Source organism: Bos indicus, chromosome X, assembly GCF_029378745.1.
Source record: "Bos indicus isolate NIAB-ARS_2022 breed Sahiwal x Tharparkar chromosome X, NIAB-ARS_B.indTharparkar_mat_pri_1.0, whole genome shotgun sequence".
Lineage (NCBI taxonomy): Eukaryota > Metazoa > Chordata > Mammalia > Artiodactyla > Bovidae > Bos > Bos indicus.
Window position 1 is genome coordinate 138,208,813 of NC_091789.1, and position 27,712 is coordinate 138,236,524.

The window sequence follows — 27,712 nt, forward strand, 5'->3', positions numbered from 1 at the left end:
AAAATAATCGGTGATCGCTGCACAAGCAGACTATGCTTGAGACTAACTCAGAGCCTTCCCCAATGGGGAAGGAAAGTCCCTTTATACTTGGAGAGGGAGTGGGAATCCAGGGGTGGCCATCAGCCTGAGCCAGCAGCACCCAAGGGTATGGGGAAGCTGGGTGTATTTGAAAAGACACGGACAAAACCCCAGATATTTTGTAAAGGCAAACGGGGAAAACTTCACACAGTAAAACGTTTTATAACTAATCATTGAAAGATAGCAGCTCACCTCCAGGCCCCCTTGCTGCCCAGCAATCCATTTTTTCCCCAATAGCAACCCTGAATTATTTATTTAGAAGTTAAAATATAATGTGTGGAGAAGGGTGAGCAGGACATTTAGTGCAACCCCTGCAGTCAGAAGGTAGAAACTAGAAGTTCTTTCCAAACGTGCATTTTTGTAACATATAGACACATTTTCCCATAAGAAACTCCCAGAAAAATTGAAACCACATGTGCAGATGGTCAGGGCGTGCTGTGTAAGTTGCTGTGCAAGCAATTCAGCAGGGCTGCAGCAAAACCAGCTTTCTCAGCTCCTGGGTTCTGGGGCTTGTCTCAACAGCAAGAAACCCCCAAACAACAAGTGGATCCAGCAGGCAAACAATGTTGCAGAAGGCTAACGGTCTCCACCCCCCACCCTGTTCCCTGGGCTCTCCCAAAGTTACAGACTGTGAGTTTCCTTCCTGATAAACCTCAAGGCTTCCTCACTGATTGGTCTCAGTTTTGGAAAGGACGTGACATCAGCAACTTTGCAGACTTTAGGCTGGGGGGCTGCTGTGGGCTTTGGGCAGCCTCCAGCCTGTGAGGTAGATCGTGCGTGTGTGCGTGTGTGTGTATGTGTGTGTGTGTGTCCCCGTGTGCGCGTGTCTGTTTGACCACAGGTAGTACTCAGATTACCCTGCCTGTCCTGTTCTCTGCCATCTGACCAGGAGGGTGCCGCTCAGCCACTCACAGCCCTGGAATTTCCCAGGACCCGGGGGAGCATGGAATTTGGACTTTCCTGAACAGCTGAAGTGGAGTGTGGAGCTTGCCCAGCCCAGGAGAGCACCATGGATGGTGAACGACCAGGCAGAAACGGCAGCAAGCCCCCGGACATGAGGCTCTTTTCCAACCCATTGATGGGGGGTGAGTTTAGGGGCTGTGTTGTCAGCCTGCTGGGGAGGTCTGTTAACATGCTTAGGAGAGAAGAGAGATGAGGGTGGGGTGATTTCAGTGGCTTCATCTGAAATGTGGCCACAGGGTAGTTACTGGACAGATGTCCATGACTTACTGGTATCTGCCCTTCACATGGTTGCTCCAGAATGTGTACACCTCTTTCTGCAGGGTCCTGTGGACCATGTCAAGCCACTTATCACAGTTTATTCCCAGGAGAAATGTCAGCTGCAGAGAATTATTTTTTGTGGGTCAAATATATCATTGATATTCCATTGGAGGTTTGAAAGTCACTTCTAAATAGGAAGGAACATCTTCACTGCTAAAACATTTATTAAAAGGTCTTAGGTATGTGGCATTTGGGTGGGGCTGGGTTTATAAATGATGTTCAGAAATTGAGCCCTGATTGATTCACTTTAAAAGGAGCCTTTTTTTTTAACCTTTGGAGCAGTGTCTTAGAGGTATGATTCTCCCCTGTCTCCTGGTATCTTTGTTAATGCATAGAGTCCTATACCTCTGGGAAACTCATTTCCTGTGAGCACTCAGCAGGTACCTGCTGACTGAAAGGATTCTGAAAAATGGGTCTAGACATTAGAGGAGGCTGATTATATGATTATATTCAGCACCCTGGGAGACTGCCCACAACACTTGCTGGTCAAAGGGACAAAAAGCAGGGACCCTAACATCAGCTAGGACTTGCTACTCTCCTACTGTTTAGGTGCTGAAGGGGGAAAACACACACACACACACACACACACACACACAAATACAAAATGTCCCTCTGGCTCATGGAGCAGACAGGACTGCTCAAGTTAGTCGTTCGTGTATCCACTTTGGCTCATAAAAGGAGCAGAGTCCTCAACAGCAAGTAGGATTTGGATCCGCCAAGGCAGACATGGATTAATCAGAGATACTGAGCGTGAACTTGGAGCAGTAGAAAGCAGAGTAGCACCATAAATAACTTTTAAAAATGGATTTGATAAATATATTTTTAAAGCAGCAAACCAATCAATATGGGGAAAAATCAGTAATGTGGTAGACTTCTGCATGATGATTTTACAGCTGAGTTTATTTTCATTTCTACCTGAGAGAGGGGCACTAGCCACTTTTCACTGTTCAGGGTTTCTAAAGGTCCTAATCCAGGAATTCCCCGGCAGTTCAGTGGTTGGGACTCCACGCTTCCACTGCAGGGGGCATAGGTTCGATCCCTGGTCGGGGAACTAAGATCCTGCATGCTGTGCCGCTGTGGCCAAAAATATAAATAAACAAAGGTCCTAATCCAACCCTGGTTGGGCCTGGCTGGGTGGGTATGAGTGGGCAGGCACTGTCATAGCTGGACTGCAGTGTCTTAAGGAGTCTAGTGAGAACACTGGAGAGACGAAATCTGAAAATGAAGCTTCAGAAGCTAGGTGGAGGAGTTTAGCCTTCAGGAGGCAGGGAACTGGGAGCCATTGATGGTTCTGGAGTGGAAGCTTGGCCATGATAAAGACTGTAAGTAAATGAATGTGGTAGCCATAGTCAGGATAGATTGTGGAGAATTTACGAGAAATTATTATAGTAATCCACTGCTTCTCAAACTCGTATACATCAGTATCACCTGGATGGATTGTTAAAATGCTGATGGCTGGGCTCCACCACCTCAGATACTAGGTCTGGGGAGGGGCCTGGAAGTCTGCATTTATAACAAGCTCCCGGGTAATGCTGATGGTGCTGTTTAGGGACAATACCTTGAGAATCACTGCATGAAGCTGGTATCTGGATCAAGCTTCAGAAATGACAGGGAAAGGGAAAATATGGCTTGTATTTTCAGAGGAAAGAGAAATCAAGCTCTGTTGCTTGATTAGCTCAGCTGGTAAAGAATCCACCTGCCATGCAGGAGACCCCAGTTTGATTCCTGGAAAGAATCCCCTGGAGAAGGGATAGGCTACCTACTCTAATATTTTTGGGCTTTCCTAGTGGCTCACATGGTAAAGAATCCGCCTGCAATGCGGGAGACCTGGGTTTGATTCCCAGATTGGGAAGATCCTGTGGAGGAGGGCATGGCAACCAGTTCCAGTATTCTGGCCTGGAGAATCCCATGGACAGAGGAACCTGGAGGGCTACAGTCCATGAGCTTGCAAAGGGTAGGACATGAGGGAGTGACTAAGCACAGCACAAAGGAGAGAAGGCGGCCAGAACTGCAGCGTTTTCAAAGCCTAGGGTAATGTCAGCTCAGAGGGCTAGCTGAGAGAGAAGTCACGAAGGGGAGCCGGCTTGGGGATCAGAGTGAGATAGGGAGGAGAAGGCGTGAATGTGCCAATGGCTGTGCCCAGGGCTCAGTATGAAGGTGCGGGACAGAGGCTGGGCAGTGAATTCAGGTTGGGAATCAGGCCTCAGGCTGTTCTGCAGAGGGGCTGGGCTGAAATCCTGGAGGATACATTGTCTGATGACTGAGAGCCAAGGATGGAGCCCTGGGACAGACTTCCATTTGAGGATGGAGAACCAGTAAATTGGATAGATAGGCAGGAAGAGACTCAGATGCTGTCATTTCACAGGGACTAAAGGAAGAGAAGTTTTCCAAGAAGGGGAAGTCACAAGGGTGGGTGCCAGGACCCTTCTGCTTGCCCAAGTCCTCCTTCTCTACATCTGACCCACAGACTACTGCACCTTTGAAGCCTCTGCCCTCACAAAGCCCTCCCAGACTTTCTCCCAGCCCTTACTCAAATGGAGGCTCTCTCTCCCTACTGTGCATCAGCCCTGCCCCTTGGGCAGAATTTCACTGATAGCTGGATTGCATTTATTTATGCTTCAGAAGACTTGACCTTGGTGAAGTGTGGAATGTGAAACACTCAGAATGTTGTTTCCAGGCCTTGATGAGAAACTCAACTCAGGTGAAGCGAATCCCCTGGCACTGGGTCAGGGCAGAGGTCAGTGAGGTGTGGTTGGCCTTGGGGAGCTTGGCTGCTCCCACCTGCACTGGCAGGCTTTTCTTGGCAGCTGCCTCTGGAGGAAGGGAGGAAAGAACATGCAGATGGCAACAAAGTATTTATAGAGATGGAATTCTTGACCCTTCTGCCCCAGAAGTGGGAGTAGAATGTCTTTCTTTTCCCCTGAAATACCTCGTTATTGATCACATTGTGTCCATCCCCAGAACATAAAGTCCTAACCCCCCAGAACATAAAGTCCTAACCCCCTGAACCTCCTGCCGTGACCTGATTAGAAACATTGTCATCACAGGTGTAATCAGTTAAGGCCGGGTCACAGTGGAGTAGGAGGGCCCCGCACCCCATGACTGGTCCATGGAAGAAGAGCAGAGGAGGCAGAAAGGGATGAAGCCTTGTGACGGCAGAGGCGGAGGTTCTAAAGATACATGTGATGAGCCAAGAAACTGCAAAGACGGACACCCAACACCAGAGCTAGAAGAGGCGAGGAAGGACTCATTCTCTTAGGGTGGATTTTTGGCTGTTGGGCCACCTCAACAGGGGCAGTTTTTTGAAACCTGCCTGATCAGACAGGATGGGTTGAGGGGGTGAGGTCTCTATGGAGGAGGCCACCGGAGAGAGAGACGCAGACAGGAGAGGCAGGGTGATGGAACTGGGAGAAAGAATTGCAGTAGACAGGACTGATGTGCCCAAGAGTTGGCCTTGCTGGGCCTTTGTATTTGTCTCTTTGCGACTGTGAGCCTCTGTTTATTTGTCCTGTTGTGATTTGTCCTGCCATCTAACCAAGGGCCACAGTCACTGTAAACCCAACACCCAGATCCTCCCCAGTGTGCTCACCACTGAACCTACCCCATCACCACCTGAAGACTGAAGGCGTGTGCTCCCACTGTCTCCGAGCAATGCAGCCTTTCTTCCCCGCCTTGCCCTTGCAAAATGTTTCCCAGGAGGAACAGTGATACTACCCCCAGCATTCACTGTAGGCTTTCAGAGCTTCGTGAATAATAGCTCTTTTCAGAATGTACTAATTAGTACATTTTCAATCTCTTCTGAATAATGGAAATTTTAAAAAATCATTCTAGAAATGGCAATAAAATGAAATGGCAGCTTCCCTAATGTGCTGCAGGGTTTGATGGAGACTCAATTTCAAAGAAAGGTAAGTTGAATAGCACTAATTGGAGGACTTGTGGCATTGTTTCCTGAGGAGAGTGCCTTGCCTCATGTCAACCACGAGCTACACTAGTGAGTCTGTGGCATTGCCATCGACCCCCGTTTGGCATCTATTTCTTGGCAGTAAAACCAACAGTTCTTAGCTGATAAAGTACTGGGGAAAAATTCTTAACATATACCGAGCACTTGAATGATGTGTTGTATAGATATAACAGCCCTTGAGTTTCCAGGGATCAGTGGAAAAGGGAATGTGACTTTGAGCTTTCCCTCCATCCATAGCCACCTCCCGTGAGCAGCATCCATGTTCTGGCAGGAATAGTCCCCTTTCCTGCTTATTGTACTCTTTTCCAGTTGTCAGCAGGAAGGCGGGCAAAGCTGCTTTGGGGTTTAATTGCTCATGTGTTGAGCTTGTAGCTCATTGCCTGCTTGTGATGTGGGCTCTGGAAACATCTCCTAGATATCTCATCAGTGTTTTCAAGAGCTAAAGAGAGTGTTAGACCAATCTGTGTTTCAAATTATAGCATTTGCTAAATGAACTATGCATAAAGTCCATGCTCTAAATGCTAGAAAAATGTCAACCTTTCACAGTTTTAACCCTGTAGATAATCAAGTGTTGAGAGACCAGCTGAGGCTCACGTCTTTGTATATGTTTGAGATGACCTTTGGCTATACAAGAACCTAAGGTTTTCTTCCGGCCTGGAGTACTGGCATGCTCTGGTAGATTCACCTAATCCTAGTCTGAAAGGACTTTAACTTAGGAAGGGAATCTCAGATACTGCTGCTGGTAGTATAGCGTGGTGCAGCTGCTGTGGAAAGTAGTCTGCCAGTTTCTCGAAACACTGGGTTACCGCATTATACAGCAATTCCATTCCTGGGTGTCTACCCAAGAGAATTGAAAACATATATCCACTCAGAAATTGGTACATGCGTGTTTAGAGCAGAATTATTAATAACAACCAAGAAGTGGAAACAACACAAATGTCTATGAGCTTTTTGGCCTATCTATCTATACAAACGTTATTTGGCCATAAAAAAGGATGGAGTGCTGATACATACTCCAGTGTGGATGGACCTTGAAACATACTTGGTGAAAGAAGCCCGTCACAAAGGGCCACAGATTGTATGATTCCATTTGTGTGAAAAGTCCCCCAAAAACCAAATCCATAGAGACAGAAAGTAGATCAGTGGTTGCGGGAAGTGGAGATGAGAGAAGTGATTGCTGATGGGCAAGGGGTTTCTTTTTGGGATATTGGAAATGTTCTAAAATTGATTGTGATGATAGATGTACAACTCTGAAATCTACTGAAAACCACTGAATTGTATATTTGAAAGGGGTATAGGTGAGTGATAAACATTAAAGCTGGACAATACCCTGTGCTTCTTGAAGACACAGATAGTCTCCACTTTGTAAATATTGGGTTGGCCAGAAAGTTCATTTGGTTTTTTTGTGATGTATGGAAAAACCAGAACAAATTTTATGGCCAACCCAATAATACTATGTCCTAATGCATGGGTACAAAACCTCAGGTAGTCTTTTTTTATGTACTTTTTTCTTTTTCTTTTTTTGTGTGCTTCTTCAAGTACATAATTCTTTATTTACCCTAAGTAAAAGGAGTCATGCTTCCGTGATGAATGCAAACAAGTAAAGCCCATTTTGGTCTACTCTTGATAAGATAATTGCATCACTTTTATGAAATCTAAACAGAGTTACAGTTTAGGACCCAAATTACCTGTCTGGCTGTCAACTCTGATTATCTGAGGTGATTTTAAGAAAGGTTGATTAGGTCCCATTTGTTTATTTTTGCTTTTATTTCCAATATTCTGGGAGGTGGGTCATAGAGGATCCTGCTGTGATTGAGACAGCAAAAGAGACACAGATGTATAGAACAGTCTTTTGGACTCTGTGGGAGAGGGAGAGGGTGGGATGATTTGGGAGAATGGCATTGAAACATGTATAATATCATATAAGAAACGAATCGCCAGTCCAGGTTCGATGCAGGATACAGGATGCTTGGGGCTGGTGCACTGGGATGACCCAGAGGGATGGTATGGGGAGGGAGGTGGGAGGGGGTTTCAGGATGGGGAACACGTGTATACCCGTGGCAGATTCATGTTGATGTATGGCAAAACCAATACTGTAACTAACCTCCAATTAAAATAAATAAATTTAAATTAAAATAAGAAAGGTTGAGGAGTGTGGCAGTGATATTTCTTAGCAGCTGAGAACTTGGGAGGAAAAAAATGGCTTAATCCTCACAAACATGGTGATCCAACTGATTTTTGAGATCTTTCTCAGCTTGTGGCTCTTCTCACTCAACAGTTTGTATGGATGGTATTTTGCCTTTGAACCAACAGGGTAGAATGAGTTATCCTTTTAATTCTAATTTGGGGATCAGTCTTTCCGTATCTGATGTCTGCGCTGTAGATGCCAAGCCCTGGAAGCAGTAGTGTTTCTCCTGAGAGCATTAGGACCCTCAGAGAATGGTGGTTTTCAGAAGTTAGGAAAAGTCAGTTCCCTGAAAGTACCTTGGGCATGATGATGAGCCCAGAAGGGAAGCCTTGGATGGACGGTGTGGAGGCAGGTTCATTCAGCTTGCTCTTCTCTATTAAGAGCCTGGTCAATCCATCCGGAAGAATGGTAATGTGCTCACTGGGACAGATTTTCCGGGACACTGATAGCTCCAGGTGGCAGGCCCATATCAGCAACACATGTTAAGTCCAAAGTGTTGTAGCCTCCTCCTTGATGGGCTGGCGTTGGCCAGGCTTTGGTAACTGCCTTGCTTCTCCAGGTCTTCGGACTTCTAGGAGATACCAGTTCATTCACAAAGTGTGACTGGTGTCAGACCATCCTGCCTCGTTGGTGTGTAGTGTATTTACTCCATCAGGCAGAGCCTGAGCTGTGGCAAGCGCAGACTAGCCGCCTCATGTTCTGACTTCCTGCCTTTGTTCTAGAAACTAGATGCAGCTGGAGATGAGAAAAATTCAGGTCTATGCCAAATTCAGGGCACATCCAGTCAACGAGAAAGAGGGCGAAACATTTAATGTGTTGAGGTGCATTTTACAGACTTCTTTCCTAAGAAAGTGTATTCTTTGCATATGGTTAGAGAATACATTTGCTAATTTTTTAAAAGATTTTTTTCCTGATGTGGACCATCTTTAAAGTCTTTATTGAATTTGTTTACAATATTGCTTCTGTTTTTCATGTTTTGGTTTTTTGGCCACGAGGCATGTGGGATGTTAGCTCCTCGACCAGGGACCGAACCTGTACCCCATTCATGGGAAAGCGAAGTCATAACCACTGGACCACCAGGGAGGTCCCTGCTATTTTAAATAGCAGTGACTGTGGGGTATAATCAATACCCTCTAATTAGTGTTAGGGCGGGGTAATAATAGTAGCTAGTAGAAGTTGAGCTATAGGTTAAGTATATCGCTGTCCTGACTTTACAGAGAAGGGAACTGAAGCTAGGTTCTGCTCCAGAGACCTCGGTTCAGCTCAGAAGAAGTCAAGTGGGTCTGAATTCACAGATTTCTCTTAAGCACACTGGCACACTACCTTTGTGGGGAAATCACATCCCTCTTGCAAGGTCAGACTGAAGTCTGGTTTGTGCTTGATATTGGGACAGGAGGTAATCTACAAATAGATAGGGTTTTGTTTAGATTTGATTCCAAGCCTAATGGCGTATGTAATGACATGATTACTACTATTAGTATATGACACTGTTTGCTGAGGTGCCAGAGTTTGTATTTCATGCAGGAAACTAGGCTGGCAAACAGTTTAATGCACTAATACTGCTAATTAGTGAAGCTCTCATTTAACTAAATGGATCATTTGCCTTTGAAACCAGTGTGTAAATCGAAGTACAGTAATCTGTCATCCCAGTCCACCTCTTTGTCTTTAGTTTGAAAGCAGAGTATAGTTATTTCTTTAGCTAGCTAGACATTTCAAATAAGCTGTGTTCAAGAAACATCCATAGAGGGGAGAAATGCTAAAGTCCTGATGAAAGGGGTTGGTTGCTTGACTCCAATGTTTCCCTCCAGTAAGACCAGTTAGGCTCTTATTGATGGGCAAGGATGAGCCTCTGGGTCTAAAGTGCAATAGCAGGATGTAACTAACCTCTTCCTCCCTTTCCATACAGACTTTGTATCTGATTGGTCTCCTGTGCATGAAGCAGCCATTCATGGACGTCTGCTGTCTTTGAGGAGCCTCATCAACCAGGTAGGTAATTTTTTGGGGGAAAAATGATGAATATTAGGCAAGTTTTACTGCTCACCACACTGAGGAAAAGAAGTCATAGTCTGATCTTAGGATGTAAATTTCCTGTTTAGCAGAATGAGATGAATGCTGTCCTCCTTTATTTGGAGGCTGGCATAATCCTAGAGTTTAGTACAATTTTATGCACAAAGTAGATTCTGTAGTATCTATTGAATGAATAGTGGGCAAATCAGTGCATTCAAGTTGCTGTCACTTTATTCCATAGACTGTATCCTGGAAAATTATCACGTAAAGCAGTGGTTTTCAACTGGGGCAGTTTTGCCCCAAATGGAGACATTTGACATTGGCTGGAGACATTTTTGGTTGTCATAGCTGGGAGCAGGAGTGGGAATGGGGTTGGGGTAGTGGTGATGTTGGCCTCTAGTAGCTGGAGACCAAGGAAGTAATTAAACATCTGACACTGTACAGGATGACTCTCCACATTAAACAGTTATCCAGCCCCCAGTAGTGCTGAGGCTGAAGACCCTTTACATAAAATAAATGCTTGAAAATGTCTTTTAAAATATGTCATCTTAAAATATCAAAGAAATGTTCAGTTCTGTTGAATCTCCAGTGGAAATGGCTCTGCCAGTTTGATATTAGTTTCTCTGCTCCTTCGATGGGATACTTTAAAGTACACATTAATTGGAATTTTGGTGGTTTGAAATTATTGGGAACTTAAGCAAAGGTGCTTTTAAGAAAGTAGTTTCAATCACCATTCAAAATTCCAATAAAATTTTTGTTCATAATGTTTGTCCTCTGAAGAGACAATGTAGACCTTTTAAGTTAGGAGCTCTTGGCCCTTTCATGGACCCCTTTGATAGTCTGGCAAAATCTAAGGACCCCTTCTCAGACTAATGTCTTAAATGCATAAAACACAATATAGGGGAACCCTATTAAACAAACGTGCAACGTAGTATATGAACTTCTTTATTAACACATTCAGTAAGAAGATTTAGTGGCAATTCTAATTATTGCCATACTTTCTAAGTAGGATAAATGTATTTTGAGCTACTTTAGATATCTGCAATAATCAATGCAATTAAAAATATCTGTGATTCCTCTCAGTGATGTCCTATTACTACTGTGGTTTGTGGTCTAGATTCACAATTGAAGGACATGATAAATTTCAGGTGTTAATTCTGGAAATATTAATAAATGTGCTTTGAAAAATTCCAATTTCACAGACCTATCTAGACTAAGAAATCCTCCTATAAGAAGACAATTTGTAAAGATAAATTTCAGACTACTCTAAGTCACTATCTTAAGCTGTTTTTGGTAGCAGCAGCCTCTTAGAAATATAGATAGTAGCACATAACTCTAGCTAAATAAAGTTAAGCTACTTCTCAGATAAACTGAAACATTTGCCTTAATTTGATAGGGTAAAAAATGATCATTGCCGCTTTTATATATAACTTACTAAATTGGACTGATATTCATTTATATTCAGTATTTATATGTTTACTGAACATCTGCTGGAATCATGTCTTTATCTAAGCACTTTTGCATTATTTAAGCAAGTTATTTTCTTGGAACCCTAGTTTCTACCTTCAAAAAATAAGTTCCTCTGTGTGTGTGTGTGTGTGTGTGTGTGCACTGAGTCTCTCAGTTGTGTCCAACTTGTGACCCCATGGACTGTCCCCTGTCCATGGAAGTTTCCAGGCAAGAATACTGGAGTGCATTGCTATTTCCTTCTCCAGGGGATCTTCCTGACCCAGGGATCAAAGCCATGTGTCTTGCATCTCCTGCATTGGCATGTGGATTCTTTACCACTACGCCACCTGTGAAGCTCCTGAGCATTCCAATACCTTCCTCCAGACTAATACCTCCAGTATTAGTCAGGTCTTGCTGTGTAAGAAAAAAGCCCAAACACAGTAGCAAAATACAATAAACATTTCTTGCCAATAAAATTTTGGATCAGCTGATCTGCACTGTTCTTGGCTTCAAGCTGTGGGTTGGGTACAGCTCTCCTGTACTCATCTCCCATCCTTGTTTGACCAGTGGCTACCTGAGGAATTTTCTCCCTGTGGCAGAAGGCTGTAGCATAGCAGGGCAAGCCCAGCCATGAAAGAAAACTTCTAATCTGCTTATGTTAGATCTGCTAACATCCCATTGGTCAGAGCAAGTCAGATGGCCAAGTCCAAAGTCAAGGATCAAGGAAGTAATTTTGTCAATTATGAGGTCATGACAAGGGTGCAACTATATTACACTGTTACAGGAGGGTGAAGAATTGAGACCCAAAATTCAGTCTTTTATGTTACCTTATATATGAATTTGAGAGAATTAACTGAGGTGACATTATGTACCTGCTCTAGTTACTCTTCACAAATTGAAGAGTACCTATTTTCTTACTACAATCTACATAGCGCTTCAGATAATCAAAGACTACTGAAAAACACTGCTGCTAAACTAAACAAACATACTTTAGTCAGGGATATAAGACCAAACGTGCAAATGTATATAACAAAGAGAAGAGAAAATTATAAAAAGTAATTCTCACTTGGTCCAAAAAGGGAGAAACTGAATCTGTAACTAATTATTCTTTACTATGACTTCACATTAAAATAATGTGAGATTTAAAAGGAAAACAGCAACTGGGCTTCACTCTAGATATTCTGATTTAGCCTAGGCCAGGCTTCATGCATTGGTATTTTTTAAGCTCCTGTAGAATCACTATGTTCAGGAATTTTTTTTTTAAAAGGCCATTTTGCCAGTGGAGAAAGAGGGAGGAAGGCATTTGACATGAAAGAGAAATAGTATGTGGAAAGGAACAAAAACATTGATAGGTTGGATTTCATTAAGATTAAGGACTTGTTCATCAAAGGCAGCATTTTAAAAGCAATAAGGCAAGCCATACATGAGAAAATATTTGAGATATCTATCTATTTATGACTAAGAACTCTTATTCCTAGCCTAAAATCAATACACAAAAGACTGACAACAGAAAAATGAACAAGAAACTTGGACTGGCAATTTTTTAAAAGATATCCAAGTGTTCAATAAATATATCAAATTGTGCTTATTAGTAAAGTTAGTAAATATGTAATTCAAATTACAAATTATGTTACTCACTCCTCCCACTAGAAGGGTTAAATTTGGAAAGACAGATAATACAAAGTGTTGGCAAGTCAATACACAAAAGACTGACAACAGAAAAATGAACAAGAAACTTGGACTGGCAATTTTTTAAAAGATATCCAAGTGTTCAATAAATATATCATATTGTGCTTATTAGTAAAGTTAGTAAATATGTAATTCAAATTACAAATTATGTTACTCACTCCTCCCACTAGAAGGGTTAAATTTGGAAAGACAGATAATACAAAGTGTTGGCAAGAATGTGGAGCAACTGAAACTCTCATACATTGCTGGTGGGAGTGTAAATTTGTGCAAACCAATTTGGGAAATATTAAGGAATATCTACTAAAGCTACAAATATCTATACCCTACAACCAAACACTTTCATTTCTAGGTTTATATGCAACAGATATGTATACATGAGTTCATCAAAAAACATGTATGGGTATATTCATAGAAGCCTTATTCCTGACAGCAAAAAAAAAAAAAAAAAACCCTTGAAAACAACCTAAGTGAAAATGAAAGTGTTAGTTGCTCAGTTGTGACTGACTCTTTGTGACACCATGGTCTGTAGCCTGCCGGGCTCCTCTGTCCATGGGTTCTCCAGACAAGAATGCTGGACTGGGTTGCCATTCCCTTCTCCAGGGGATCTTCCTGACCCAGAGATTGAATCCAGGTCTCCTGCATTGCAGGCAAATTCTTTACTGTCTGAGCCACTAAAGAAGCAGCCTTATTCATAACAGAAAAAAAAAAAAAATGCCCTTGAAAACAACCTAACTGTCCGTCAAAAGTAAGTGGATAAATATATTTTGGTATATTACTCAGTGAAACTCTATCACCAATGAAAATATATGAATGAATGAGTTTGAAAACCAGATGTTAAGTCAGAGTAGCTGAGCACACATACAAAAATACATACTTCATGGTTCAATTAATAAAACATTCAAAATCAAGGAAAACTATCATGCTAGAAGCCACTATTCTGAATGCATTTGTGGATGTAATTTGGGTAGGATGTATGTGGGTTTGTGGTAATGTTTTTTTTTCTTTACCTGTATAGTGGTTATATAGTTAGATTGTCTTTGTGATAATTCACTGAGGTTTACACTAAGGATTTATGAACCTTTCTTTGTATCTGTTGCACTTCAATAGTAATTTATTTATTTAAGGGTCATTCTTTTATTTTATTTTATTTTTTTTCCTAATTTTATTTTATTTTTAAACTTTACATAATTGTATTAGTTTTGCCAAATATCAAAATGAATCCGCCACAGGTATACATGTGTTCCCCATCCTGAACCCTCCTCCCTCCTCCCTCCCCATACCATCCCTCTGGGTCGTCCCAGTGCACTAGCCCCAAGCATCCAGTATCGTGCATCCAGTATCGTGCATCGAACCTGGACTGGCAACTCGTTTCTTACATGATATTTTACATGTTTCAATGCCATTCTCCCAAATCTTCCCACCCTCTCCCTCTCCCACAGAGTCCATAAGACTGTTCTATACATCAGTGTCTCTTTTTCTGTCTCGTAATTTATTTTTTAAAAGGCAAAGCAATTTGTTAGGCCAGCATAAAGCAATTAAGGCAACCTTGGACACTCTGTGACCTTAATTTAATGGTTCATATTAGCATCCCTTTGGGCTAGGGTTGCATGGGAAATCTTAAAAATACCAGTGCCTGAATTCAGCTACCTTTGGTTGTATTGCAGTTGCTCTGGGATGCAGCTTGGGTATCAGGACTTTTTATTTTTTAAAGTTCCTCTGAAGATTGAATGCACAGCCCTATAAACCTTCCCAATAAAGTTCCACTGCATGCACAGGATGAGGACTGACTTTTTTGTTTCTTGAATAAAAACTCTATGCTGCTCCACGCAGTCTTTACAGGGTTAAGTCAGGGTGGATACTAGGCAAGATCCTGGGCATTCTGAAATATCAGACCTTTAGGATGTAGCAGGCTTCCCTGATAGCTCATTTGGTAAAGAATCTGCCTGCAATGCAGGAGACCCTTTCCTGGGTCAGGAAGGTCTGGTGAAGAAGGGATAGGCTACCCACTCCAGTATTCTTGAGCTTCCCTTGTGGCTCAGCTGGTAAAGAATCCGCCTGCAGTGTGGGAGACCTGGGTTTGATCCCTGGGTTGGGATGATCCCCTGGAGAAGAGAGAGGCTACCCACTCCAGTATTTTGGCCTGGAGAATTCCATGGACTGTTTAGTCCATGGGGTCACAAACAGTCGGACATGATTGAGTGACTTTGGGCTTCCCCGATAGCTCAGTTGGTAAAAAATCCACTTGCAATGCAGGAGACCCCACTTTGATTCCTGGGTCAGGAAGATCTGCTGGAGAAGGGATATACTACCCACTCCAGTATTCTTGGGCTCCCCTTGTGGCTCAGCTGGTAAAGATGTAGCAGCTGATTCAAGGCTCAGTGATAAAGAATAAAAAGAAATCTAAAATATTAACTGCCTAGAAATTACTAAGTACTAAACAAGGCAATGGCACCTTACTCCAGTACTCTTGCCTCAGCAAGACTTTGCAGCAAAGACTTTGCATACATCATTTTTAAAGTATTCATAACCAACCTGGTAGGGTAGGTGAAATTGTCCCCATTTTACAAATGGAAATTGAGACTTTGAGAGAAAAGTAGCTGGCCCAAGGTCACACTGCTACTTAGGTGATGATGCCAGCATTTGAACTCGGTAATCATTCTGCTGTCCTCTGTCTGAGATTTCAGTCCTAGGTTTGAAATGAAGATAGTGGTACCATTCAGAGAATCAGGTCTAGCAGAAAAGGAGCTCTTTTCAGGAGAGTTTGGTTGGCAAAGGCTAAATTTATGTCATGAACTGGGTCTCTGGGTGATTATGTCTTAGCAGGGAATTAGGAACATGTACTGGGGCTGGAGATTTAGATTTGAAAGCAATATGTAATATATAGAGGGTATTGAGAGAAAAGAAAAGGATTTGGGGGCAAATCCTTGAGGAAATGCCTGCATTAGGAGATGTAAGGATGAGAAGAACAGAGTTAGTGAAAGAGAAAAAAAAGGCAGTCAGAGACTGGAGATAATTTCAGGTAGAAGTCTGTTTTAGAAGCTGGGCACAAGTTCCACGGGGTCAGGATGAATATGTTGCAGATTCAGAGGTGGAAGGAGGTGGGGAACGGAGCAAGGCATACTGGATTCTGAAAGTCACTGGTGGGCTTTAAAAGTAGTGTGTCAGCAGGGTTCTGTTGGTAGAAAATGAGAGAAGGTATAATGGGGATAGACTATTTTTGGAAAAAAAGGGGGGGCCAGTGAAGGGATGAAGAGCGTTGAATGGATGCTCGCAGAGGGTCAGGACTGAGGGCTGGGAGGACTTTGAAAGCAAAAAGAAAGTGTACCTGAAGAGGAGAGAGCAGGGGAACGCATGTGAGAAGGTAGATGAAAGAAAGTCATGGGGCTGGTGGGAGGACCAGGTGAGGTCATGGGCTATTGGACTGAGCTCATATATTTCTCCCACAGAGAAAGGAGCAATGGGAGAAAAGAAGACTGGAGAAATATAAAGACATGTTAGGGGTGGAGAGGAGGGTAATGTAGAAAGCTCTCACATCAGATGGCTTCGACCTCCTTGGTAAAGTAGGGAGGAAGTGATGTGTTTGGATGAACGTGAGTGAGATGGAGGTTTGTGATCTTCCTTTCTGCTGTGTAGAGAAGGAAGTGGTAACTGTGGACAGGATAAATGATAAAGCCTAACCCTCTTGTGGTCAGTTGGTTGTCTGAGTAGACATATGATTTGGAGCTGGGACAGAAAGTTGCCAGGTACCAAGCACTGTGTCACCCATGGGTGCCCTGATATTGCACAGCCCCATGGAATCATCAGAACTTCTGACTGTACACTGAGATTAGGGGACAGACAATTGATGATAGAAAAATTAAAGGTCAGCTATTCGATCCATTTTTTTCTGAGAACCCACTGTAGACTGGACCCTCTCTGAAGTAATGGGTTAAAAATTACCTTAAATGGTATATGATTCAGACTTGACAATATTTCAGACAAACTGCCACAGTTCATTTAAAGTCAAAATTGCATATCTGTGATGAACTGTAAGTACAGTCCTCAGTTTGCACAGGGAAGCTTAATTTAAAGGAACTTCTTTGTAATGTGAATATGTAATGGGTGGTGAACATTTTTGGAATGTAAATAATTTCTTTTTTGCTTTTTCATTTACCTGGATTTATGTATAGGCACCTAAATGATTTTGAAATGGCAGTAGTGGCTATAGGAGTATATTTGTAATAGAGGAACTCTTAATAAAGAATTCCTTTAAAGAATAGTCTTCTTTCATCTCATGATCTGTAGCACAGAGAAAAATGCAATTAACATTTTGCTGTGAATTTCCGGTGTATTCGACCAGTGTGTGGGGAGGAGACTGGACAGAGAACACTGAGAGTGGGGAAAAAACGGATTTGAGAACAGATCTTTGAGAGGAATGCCTCGAATAAAATAATAATAAACAGAAGATGCTACACCGTGAAGTCCATGGGCAGTGCTTGTGAAGGGAATAAATGCTACAATTCAGATTTTTCTCGAGTCAAGGGGTCAGTGAGCATTTGTTTAATACAGATGGGATTTGAGGTTGTGAAGGAAGGGAAGATACAGCCCTGTCCCTCCCTGCAAACAGCAGAGCTGGTATGGCAAAGTGCTGAAATGGATTTTCAAGTTTCTCATTTACAAGCAGATTATTTTGAGTCTCTCAGAACCCATTCCTAGACCCACCTTAAAAAAAAATCTCTGGGTTTGAGATCCTGTGAACTCAAGTGTATGTCCAGAATGATGGGATATATCAAAATGCATGAGCTTGCCAGTCAGAGGGTAACAGCCCAAAGGACAGCATGACTAGGGGGCTGAAAAAAATGCCCACAAAAATAGAAGAATGTGTGTTAGGGATGATGGTGAGTGAGATAAGTTAATGGAATGATTTTAGGCAAATTTATTCCAGAAAAATTTATTTATTCTGGGCTTCCCTAGCGGCTCAGGTGGTAAAGAATCTGCCTGTAATGCAGGGGACCTGGCTTCGATCTCTGGGTTGGGAAGATTCCCTTGGAGAAGAGCATGGAAATTGACTCCAGTATTCTTGCCCAGAGTATCTCTTGGACAGAGGAGCCTGTTGGATTATAGTCCACAGGGTCACACAGAGTCAGACTTGACTGCAACGACTTAGCCTGCATGCATTCTGGGAAGAAAAGGTATAATATTGAGTTGACCAAAAAGTTCATTTGGGTTTTCCTGTGACATCTTACAGAAAAACCCAAATGAACTTTTAAACTAACCCAGTATCACCAAGATGTTGATTAAACTATCCATGCTCTTAATTGACATATGCTAAGGAAAAGAACTTTTATTGTACCTGGTTTCTTCCTGTTAGGAATAGATTATATATTCCAAGATCAGGGGGTCTGTGGAGCCTCTCCTTGAGTTCTTTTGATGTTCTGCTTGGATTAGGTTCAGGATCCATCTCCTGGAGAGCACACTTTCCAAGAGGTTGAAGAACCCCACGACCTTTCAGACACTTTCTTGCTGCTTTAGCTCTAAACTACTAGAGTGAGACAGTAATTGTCCCTTTGGCTCTCTGTCGATGGAGCTTCACCTAATGCTTTGGACTGTCTTAGTCACCTTTTGCTGTGTAACAAAGTATCCTCCACATTAGTGGCTTAATGTAACAGGCATGTATTCACGTGTCTATGGGGCAGGAATCTAGAGACAATTTACCTGGGTCAGGGACTCTTCTATGAATCTGCAGTCATAAGAATATATATTGGCTTCCCTGGTGGCTCAGTGTAAAGAACTCTCCTGTCAATGCAGGAGATGTAGGTTTGATCCCTGGGTCAGGAAGATCTTCTGGAGAAGGAAATGGCAACCCACTCCAGTATTCTTGCCTGGAGAATTCCGTGGACAGAGAAGCCTGTTGGGCCACAGTCCACAGGGTCACAAAGAGTCAGACACGACTGAGTGACTGAGCACATAGGTGAGCCAGGTTAACTTTTAAAAGAATCGTGGACTCATGGCTGAGCCCTACAGAACTGTTACATTGCACTCCTTACTCTGCCCATTTCCCTTCCTCCAGGGGTGGCCGGTGAACCTCATCACTGCAGATCGTGTGTCTCCACTCCACGAAGCCTGTCTTGGAGGTCATCCCTCCTGCGTAAAAATATTACTGAGACATGGAGCTAATGTAAGTACAACTCAAACCACATCTTAGATGCCACTACTGAAAAATAGCTATTTCTATCCCTTCTAAATACTTTCCAGCGTTTTTTATTAGCCTGATTTGAAATATGAAGAGGGTTTTTTCCCCCCAAAGTATTATGTCCATCAAGCTTATTTACTTTAGCAGTAGATGAAATACTGCATTTTTAGCTAGAAAGTCATGGTCTGAGCCTATATCCTTTTCTTTAGCTGTCATTACTAATAAATAGCTGTTACATTTCTGCCTTCATTCCTATGGCGGGAAGGTAGTGACATATTGTAGAAAACATACAACATTTGGCTCCATAAGACCTGAATAATGATCCCAGACCATCTCTACCATTTACTAACGTTGGAAATTTGGACAAGCTACTTAGCCTGTGAGCTTTAGAGTATATATATGAAAAATAATGGGGGAAATAGCAAAAAAATTCTGTAGCATATTTTGTGGAATTGGGAGGATTGAGAGGGGGTAAGGCATGTGGTTATTTGGAGAACAGGAATCAGGGTGACATAATGAGATTACAGAGAAGGAAGTTACACAGTCGTTGAATTTGAAACTAGGGACCAGTACTTCTTCCATTAACTAAGTCTCCTCTTGCTCAAAAGTGATGGGAAAATCTGATCAGAAGATTCTATATAGATTGCTCATCTTTTCTCAACCAGTCGGTACTGAGCGTTCATTATGTGTCTAACTCTAAATAAAGATTTTCAGGAACTTCTAAACTAAAGGAGGAGACAACCAGATAAACAGGTAAATGGCTGAATGTGACACTAAATGTTTCAACAGATAAACCCTGAACTCTCAGTAGCCCTCATAGAATGAAAGTTTATTTCTTGTTCAACTCAGAGTCCTATGTGGGTGTTGCCGTTTGGGTGGCTGTGTTCCAAGGGTGACTCAAGGACACAGGCTCCTTTCATCCTGTTGCTCCTCTGCCTCCAACAAGTGGCTCCCATGTGTGCTCTGTTCCAGATGGCTGGAAGAGGAAAAGACATGGAGGATTGTGAATGGAGACTTTTAAAAGGCCAGTCTTGGCAGTGACATATGTCACTTTTGCTCACATCCCATTGGCCAGAGTTCAGGCCATGTCTAACTGCCAGGAAGGTGGGAAAGTGTATGGCTGTGTGCCCAGGAGAGAGGGAATGAATTTGGTGAATGCATAATATCTCAGCCACAGCAGGCAATTAGAATACACTGTTTTTATCCATCAGTTTCTGCTGTGTAACAAACCACCTGACTTAATGGCTTCAGACAGTAGCCATTTCTTGATTCACAGTTCCTTGTGTAGTCTGGACAGCTCTTCTGGTCTGGCCTGCTTTGGCTAGCCTCAGCTGGGCTCACGGAGGCATTTGGGGTTAGCCAATAGGTGGGCTGCAGCAGACTGCTTCATGGTGACCGTGGCTGCGGCCGCTGGGAGGTCTGGGGAGAAATACAATCTCCCTGTGGTCTCTCATCCTTTAGCAGGCGGCCTGGGCCTGTTCACATGGTCGCAGGGATTCCGAGAGCAGTGAAAAGGGTGAGCTCTCTGCTTGCATCACACTTGTTAACTGTCCCATTGACCAAAAAGTGATTCATGTGGGCAAGCCCAGATTCCAGGCGTGGAAAAATAATCTCTGTCTTGTGATGGGAGGAGTCGCAGAGCCACATTATAAAGGAATGTGCATCCTGGGCACAGAGTCTGTGGTCATTTTTTGCTACCACATGCTACAAAATATAATAAGTATTAATAGTAAGAGGATTGTTGGGAACATGTACAAATGTTCCTAACCTGTTTATTTCTGACGGAGAGAGGGAGTGAAAAGATGCTTCCTGCAGGAAGTGACATCACAGTTGAAATCTATAGGACCTGTTGGAGTCACTCAGCTCATTGGCGGGTTGGGGAAAATGTGTGGGTTGGGCATTTTGTGTGATTTCAAATCATTCCTTATAGCAGCAGGGTAGAGCAGGGGACAGGGGTCAGAACAGAACAAGCTTGCTGTCTATGCCAGGAAAATGGACTTTGTCCTGAGGGCAGCCGAGAGCCATGATAAGTATATCCTCAGGTTTATATTTTGGTTAAGAAAACTTACCCCGAACTTGGAAACAGAGCCAGGACTAAGCAGAGGCAAAAGAGGAGCCTGAGGGTGCAAACGTGAGAGAGCTGCTCCCTCTCAGGGTTGTGCTGCACTTTTGTGATCCTGGAAGTGAGTGTCTCCTTCAGGTTTGCACCTGGGGCATCTGAAATTAAGACAAAATAATATATTCACAATTTTAAGAGGTTACTCTAACTGCTGTGCGGAAATTGGATTGGTGTGGGATGGGTCTAGGATAGAGTATTTAAAATAAGGTGATTAGTTTGTGACCTGTTCAACTTATCCTAACTAGTGTCCAAGTTCATGTTCCTGGGGGAGGGCATAGAGGAGACAAAATATTCAGAAACATTCTTGGGGCCTGACATCCCATACTTCATTTGGTTTTTCACAACAGCTTTGTGGCATTTGTTCTTTTTTGTCTCCATCTTGTAGCTGTGGAATTTAAGGCTCTGATAAATGAAAATAAAAAAACAGCTTGAAAATGGTGGAGCTTACGTTAGAATCCAGGGTACTTCATTGCCTGCCTTCATCCTGGAGTTTTTCCTTACAGGTGAACAGTGTCACTGTAGACTGGCACACTCCCTTGTTTAATGCTTGTGTCAGCGGCAGCCACGAGTGTGTGAATTTGCTTCTGCAATATGGAGCCAGTCCCCACCCGGAGAATGACCTGGCGTCCCCCATCCACGAAGCTGCTAAGAGAGGTAAATCTGTTGAGAATTGAAGTTTTCCACCCATTCCTTCAAGGGACATCTTGCAATTGAAGAGGGAAAAGGAGGTATACAAAGCACTTGTTCTCCATGTGGGATCCTGGGTTCCACACAGAACTACAATGGCATAACAAGATAAATGCAAAAGGGCAGTGTTTCAGTATGACACTAGACCAAGGAAGAATGATTCTGCTTTCACCCCACCTAATTGGCCACACAGGGCCCCACTCGTGTTGGATTTGGCACCATCTCCTAAGCCTCTCCAGTGCCCACCACTCTTATGGGATGGTGGGCAGTTTCCCCCAGGGCCTGCTTTTGGTGAGGTTGTAAGTTTCCTTCCCTGTTCCATGGCCCACTCTCTGTGCTGTCTTCTTCAGGTCCACCTTGTCCCTCTTCCATACCTCTTCCCAACTCTCACTTCGATTTCTGAACTCAGATTACAAAGCCACAAACAATTAAAGAAGGTGGATGGTTGCTGGTTGCCCACTGTGGCTAATAAACTCATGTGGAGTTCCACCCAGAGCTCCAGATGGCATCTTATGGGATACCCTGTTAACTATTGACGGTGTTGAAGATCATTTGCTATTCTAAGTAAAGAACATAGCTTTTGGTCCCTAGTTAAGTCATTTGAAATTTTCAACACACAGAATACAGGCAAGGTGGTGTTTCCCTAGCTGTGAGAATTAGTGCTGTAACTGTTTTCTCCCACTCTGGGCTGCAGGCCACATGCAGTGCATCGAGTCTCTTGTGGCTCACGGGGGCGACATTGACCAAAACATCCACCACCTGGGAACACCGTTATATATGGCTTGTGAAAACCTGCAGGTGGCCTGTGCCAAGAAACTTCTGGAGTCAGGTAAAACCAAAAGCACAACAGAACAAGGAGAGTAAATGAAAAGTGCATTCAAGGTATTTGAAAGCTCTTACTGTTGTAGCAGAGGAAAAAGTGTGGGCAGTGGAGTTGGACAAGATCAGAGTTCATCTTGACTGTGTTCCCTGGGGAATTACTTGAAACTGTTTCAACTTGAGTTCTCTTACTTGATTCTTAATCATGCTGACCATGATGTCCCTCCTCCCAGGAAGGTCCTCAGTGATTATTAGTTTCTCCTCCCTTTCCCCTGCCTCCCTCCCTCTGGCCATTGATATTACTAGTCCCAGCATAACTCCCACAGATGCTGGGTTAGGGCTGGCCTTTGAATTTTAGGCCACCTTCAGCAGTTCTCTTTGAATTGGAAATAAACTTGCCTCAGTTTTAGTCCATTGTAGATGTATTTTTGAAAAGGCCCAAGTCCCACCATTCTTTTTCACCTTCCTGCTGTTGTCCAACCCCTTCAACACTTGGAATACCCCTTTTTCACATTTTAAGTTATTTGAGTCTTGGTTATCTTTAAAAATCAGGTAATCTTTCCCTCTGCTGAAGGTATATTGTTCTTATTGCCTTCTACTCATTGGCAGCCATTACCATGAACCAGGAGGAGGTTGGTTTTCTCTCTCTCCTCTCATCTTAGATGGATTTTAAGCTCCTAGTCAGGAAAGGGTCAGTTTGGCATCCCTCCAAAAGCTAAGAACAATACAAGAACAATTCAGTTAGCATTTGTTGACTGGACGTAGATTCCCATTTTTCTAGAGAGACAGCGGCTCAGGCAAAGCTGTATGTCCCCACACGTCCCAGTGAGAGCCTGTGTCTAGGCTGGGCTAAGGCTCTGTTGAGAGTGTAGGGATAGAGTCGGGTGGGGATGGTCCTAGGAATCCACTTGACCCCCGAAGAGGATGACTTTGCCACCTGCCCTGTGATCTTAGGATTGGCCACCCTAGTCTAGGCAATGTCATCAATAATTGGTTGCTCTTCACAGACCAGTTCACATGGTCTCAAGTCTCCAGTTTAAACTTCATCACAGTTTCTGGGCTTGTGAGTATGGCAAATTGCCATAGATGAGATTTTGCCATCTAGTGTCACTTCCGGTCTGTGCCGGCTAATGTTTGGGCTCTAGTAATAATAAATGTGCAGCTTTCACACTGCCAGCATTTTTCCTAAATCTGTCACAGCTATGTATGATGCTCAAAGGTGAGGTTTTTCAACCTCATCTGCCATATGGCTCATGTCATAGCTTTAGTCATATTGTCAAATGGCCTTTTCCCCATATTGTTAAATGGAATCAAGTCATCTGATGACTTGGAGAACTCCCGTGCCCACTGTGGAGGCACAGCGCTTTGAGAAGGGGGTGCTTGCACTCTGCTCCTGGACTGACTCTTGTTCTCCTCACTGTTTAGGAGTGAATGTGAACCAGGGCCGGGGGCTGGACTCCCCTCTTCACGCAGTGGCCAGGGCATCTAGCGGGGAGCTGGTCAGTCTGCTCCTGGACTTTGGAGCAGACACCCAGGCCAGGAATGCTGAAGGCAAACGACCCTTGGAACTGGTGCCTCCAGAGAGCCCCCTGATCCAGCTCTTGCAGAGAGAAGGTGCTTCTCCTTTGCCTAAATCTAAGCCTTAATTTGTAGAGACTCCCATGGGCTCTAGCAGGAGCCAGGTGCTTAACCAAGTTCTGACTTTGCATCCTATTAAACAGATCACGCCCTCTGTTCCCCAAATGTGGGGAGCTGAGATAATTTAGCATGCAAGGTACAGTACTGGCTGCATAATAAACAACCATCCTGCTGTTTGGCATGTTGGAGAGAGGCTGGTTTGGATGATCTAATATTCAGGGGTATTCCAGCTCGCAAAGAATTAAGATATTGTTTTTAAATGTTAAAAATTAAGACATGTTTAATTTTTAAAATTTTATTTTATTGAAATATGTTTGGTTTACAGTGTTGTTTATTTCTGCTGTACAGCAAAGTGACTCAGTTATACATATATATATTTGTTCCTTTTCATATTCTTTTCCCTGATGATTTACCACAGGATACTGAATGTAGTTCCCTATGCTGTTCAGTAGGACCTTGTTGTTTATCCATCCTATATATAAGTTAGCATCTGCTAACCCTGAACTCCCAATCCAGCCCTCTCCCAACCTCCTTCCCCTTGACAAACACAAGTCTGTCCTCTATGTCTGTGAGTCTGTTTCTCTTTTGTAGTTGAGTTTATTTGTGTCTTATTTTAGATTCCACGTATAAGTGATGTCATATGGTATTTGTAAGCCATGCTTTAGAGTGATGTGGCAGAAGCCTCTTTGAGGTTATACAAGCCCCAGTATGTCCTAATGCGAATTACTGGGCATTAGGTTTCTGGGATAGTGGGTAGGAATGCAACTCATTGAGCATTACACAGTATCGCTTTCATGATCCATGGCAATCTGAAGACATTTACTGTTATAACTAAATCAACACTGAGCCCATACACCTTCATAAATAAAAACCAACACTTCTGACCCAAACAACTAAACACTGGGGTTGAGCAGTGTGCAAGGAGGTGGAGGCACTTCCCTGGGTTGGGGGTAGGCTGGGAGTGAGGAGCAGAGACCCCTCAGATTGCATTCTTTTTTGTGTGTGTGGATATAAATTTTATTATTTAGTTTTTACTTTATTTTTCAATTTAATTTTTATTGGGGTATAGTTGCTAAAAATGTTGTGTTAGAGTCTTAATTGTCCTGGGAGGTGGAGAGCAGCCAGCTGAGGACCTATTTATCTGACTAGAGTATAGACCTCATTGAGTCTTAGAGGTTGTAGAAGTTTGAAGCAGGCTTCCCAACCAGGAGGATTCTTATGTCATATCATCTGGTTATTTTCTCCCCACATGCTCAGAATTAGGGTTCTGGGCAGAATTGTGAAGTGGCCCCTGAACCCTTCTTCCTCCTACACCCATCACCCCAGGGCACTTGGGGCTCATAGCCTGCCTTGCCCACACCCCCCACAAACAAGGAACAAACCAATAGAATACCCTTTATATGAAGCAGTGGGGTAACCCCCAGGCAGTTGTGCCCACGTTTTAACAATTTCTTGGCTTTAAAAAATTATATCTAGACAGGGCAGATTTCTACAGCAGGCACAGATGGCACAATGCGTGGGGCCCACTGTTTTTTTAGGGGTCCACAGAAATGTTTTAATTTCTTTTAAAATCAGAAGGGAAAAAATGACTATAACTCAACCTGGATCATATTCATCTTTATACGGACACAGGTGTAAAATTACCAGCTGTAAAATATCTTTTTTTTTCAATTGAGAAAGAGATCCACAAAGGCATAAGTACCTCAGGCCCCCCTAAAGTCATTAAATCATACATGTAGACACACACGCATTTGAAAGAAGTTCAATAATATGACCACCCCCTCCCTCGCCAAAGCAGCTGAAGCAGTTTATTCCTGACACACGACGACAACTAATGAGACTCTCTCACCCCAGCACCACCGTAGCCACTTTGAATACACTTTGGTCTTAAAGCATCATGAGTGTTGATGCAGGAAGAAAAAGAACTGGAGCCCTAAAGTAATATGCCCATCAGTAAATATAGAATTAGCTGATTCCATTATGGAGTAAAGCAACGCCCCCTGAATATTTGCAGGTGCCAGCAAGTGGCTGCCAAGCACTAGTGAGCTTTCAGCTCTATTCATATGGAATGAAGGCTCTAGTTATACAGTATCCCACTTGTAAATAGCAGATATTCAGTTTCCATCGGTAGTTCCACTGAGTTTCCTCCAATGGCCTGCTTTGCCTAAGTCTCTATCAGGCTTACTCTGATGTCTTGTTCTCTGTACTCGTTTATCAGTACCTCCTGTACTTGTCCCTGACATTGTGTCTAGCACATGTGATTAGTCACGTCCTTCAACGTGCTTTAGTGAGATGAGGTTAAGTTCAGTTTCCCCACACTATGCTTTTTGCAGTTTGTTAATAAGTGCTTTGAGTACACCGGGAAATCCTTCCTTAATATATGCCTTGAGTACACTGAACATAATTTGGAAGGTGCCCTAAATTCCAACAGGGACTGTGATGAGGGCCTCATTGAAAATATTTCCTTTCTTTCTTTCCTTGTGTATGTGTCTAGTTCCACCTCTCCCTGTTTTCCATCACCTGAGAAGTATGCAACCCACTTTATCCTGTAGCTTGCAGTGATGCTCTAGGAAGTGAAAGTCACTCAGTCGTGTCCGACTCTTTGTGACCCCATGGACTATACAGTCCATGGAATTCTCCAGGCCAGAATACTGGAGTGGGTAGCCTTTTCCTTCTCCAGGGGATCTTCCCAACTCAGGGATGGAACCCAGGTCTTCCGCATTGCTGGCAGGTTCTTTACCAGCCGAGTCTAATCCAGCCTTTGTACCCTGCCTGACGCACTGAGTTGAATCTTGGAGACAGAGTTTGGCTCAAGTAGGAAAGAATAGTTTTATTGCTTTGCCAGGCAAAGGGGGCCACAGTGGGCTACTGCCCTCAAAACTGTGTTCCCACCTAGAGGGAGTAGTGAGGAGTTTTACAGGAATGGTTCAAAGAGGACATTCTTTTGATTGGTTGGTGGTGAGGTAAGTGGAAGTCAGCATCATCAGCCTTCTGGTCCCAACAGGTCTGGGGTCTAGTGCTTGTGGACAGCACTCACTTAACTTCTCCCACCTGGTGGGGGTTTCTGTGTCTGTAAAACAGCTCAAATGTATGTTCTGTGTATCCCTGGAGCGGGGACCAGGACCCTGCCCAGGCTGCACTATTGTTCTTCCTTGTCTCAGGATCCCCTCCTTCCCTAACTAGCATCTGTTTGAACCTGTTCCTTGGAACTCAGGGAAGATCTTAGAAGCCTAATGAAGCCTATTTCCTGTAATCAAGAAATGGGGACACAGAAAGGCTTTTGTAAAAGCCCAGGAGCCCCACAGGGTCCTGCTTGGTATCAAATTCACAGGCCACTGTACCCTTTGAATTAAATTCTCAATCCTGGCCACACAATACAATGACCTGGGCCGCATGCCTGTACAAAACCCAGATGCTCAGCCCACCTGATGATGGTCGTTGAAGCAACATCTCAGGGGTGGGGCCCAACATCCCCCAGCTCCACAAAGTCTGGCGTGAGGGCTACTGCTTTATGGGATTCTTGAGGGTATGCATACATGCTTAGTGGCGAAGTCGTGTCCCACTCTGTGCAACCTCATGGACTGTAGCCAGTCAGGCTCCTCTGTCCATGGGATTCTCCACGCA

At 43.4% G+C, this 27,712-nt stretch overlaps 1 protein-coding gene across 1 annotated transcript in view; it reads left to right on the forward strand.

The window, feature by feature from the left end:
* The first annotated feature begins 363 nt into the window (after window positions 1-363).
* The window catches only part of ASB9 (ankyrin repeat and SOCS box containing 9), a 29,207-nt gene continuing 1,858 nt past the window's right edge, over window positions 364-27,712 (forward strand). The window contains exons 1-7 of the mRNA XM_019956482.2: window positions 364-844; window positions 968-1,163; window positions 9,415-9,494; window positions 18,703-18,810; window positions 21,448-21,598; window positions 22,326-22,460; window positions 23,876-24,064. Of these exons, the coding sequence (XP_019812041.2) occupies window positions 1,088-1,163; window positions 9,415-9,494; window positions 18,703-18,810; window positions 21,448-21,598; window positions 22,326-22,460; window positions 23,876-24,064 (739 nt within the window). The 5' untranslated portion in view covers window positions 364-844; window positions 968-1,087. The remainder of the gene's footprint in view (window positions 845-967; window positions 1,164-9,414; window positions 9,495-18,702; window positions 18,811-21,447; window positions 21,599-22,325; window positions 22,461-23,875; window positions 24,065-27,712) is intronic.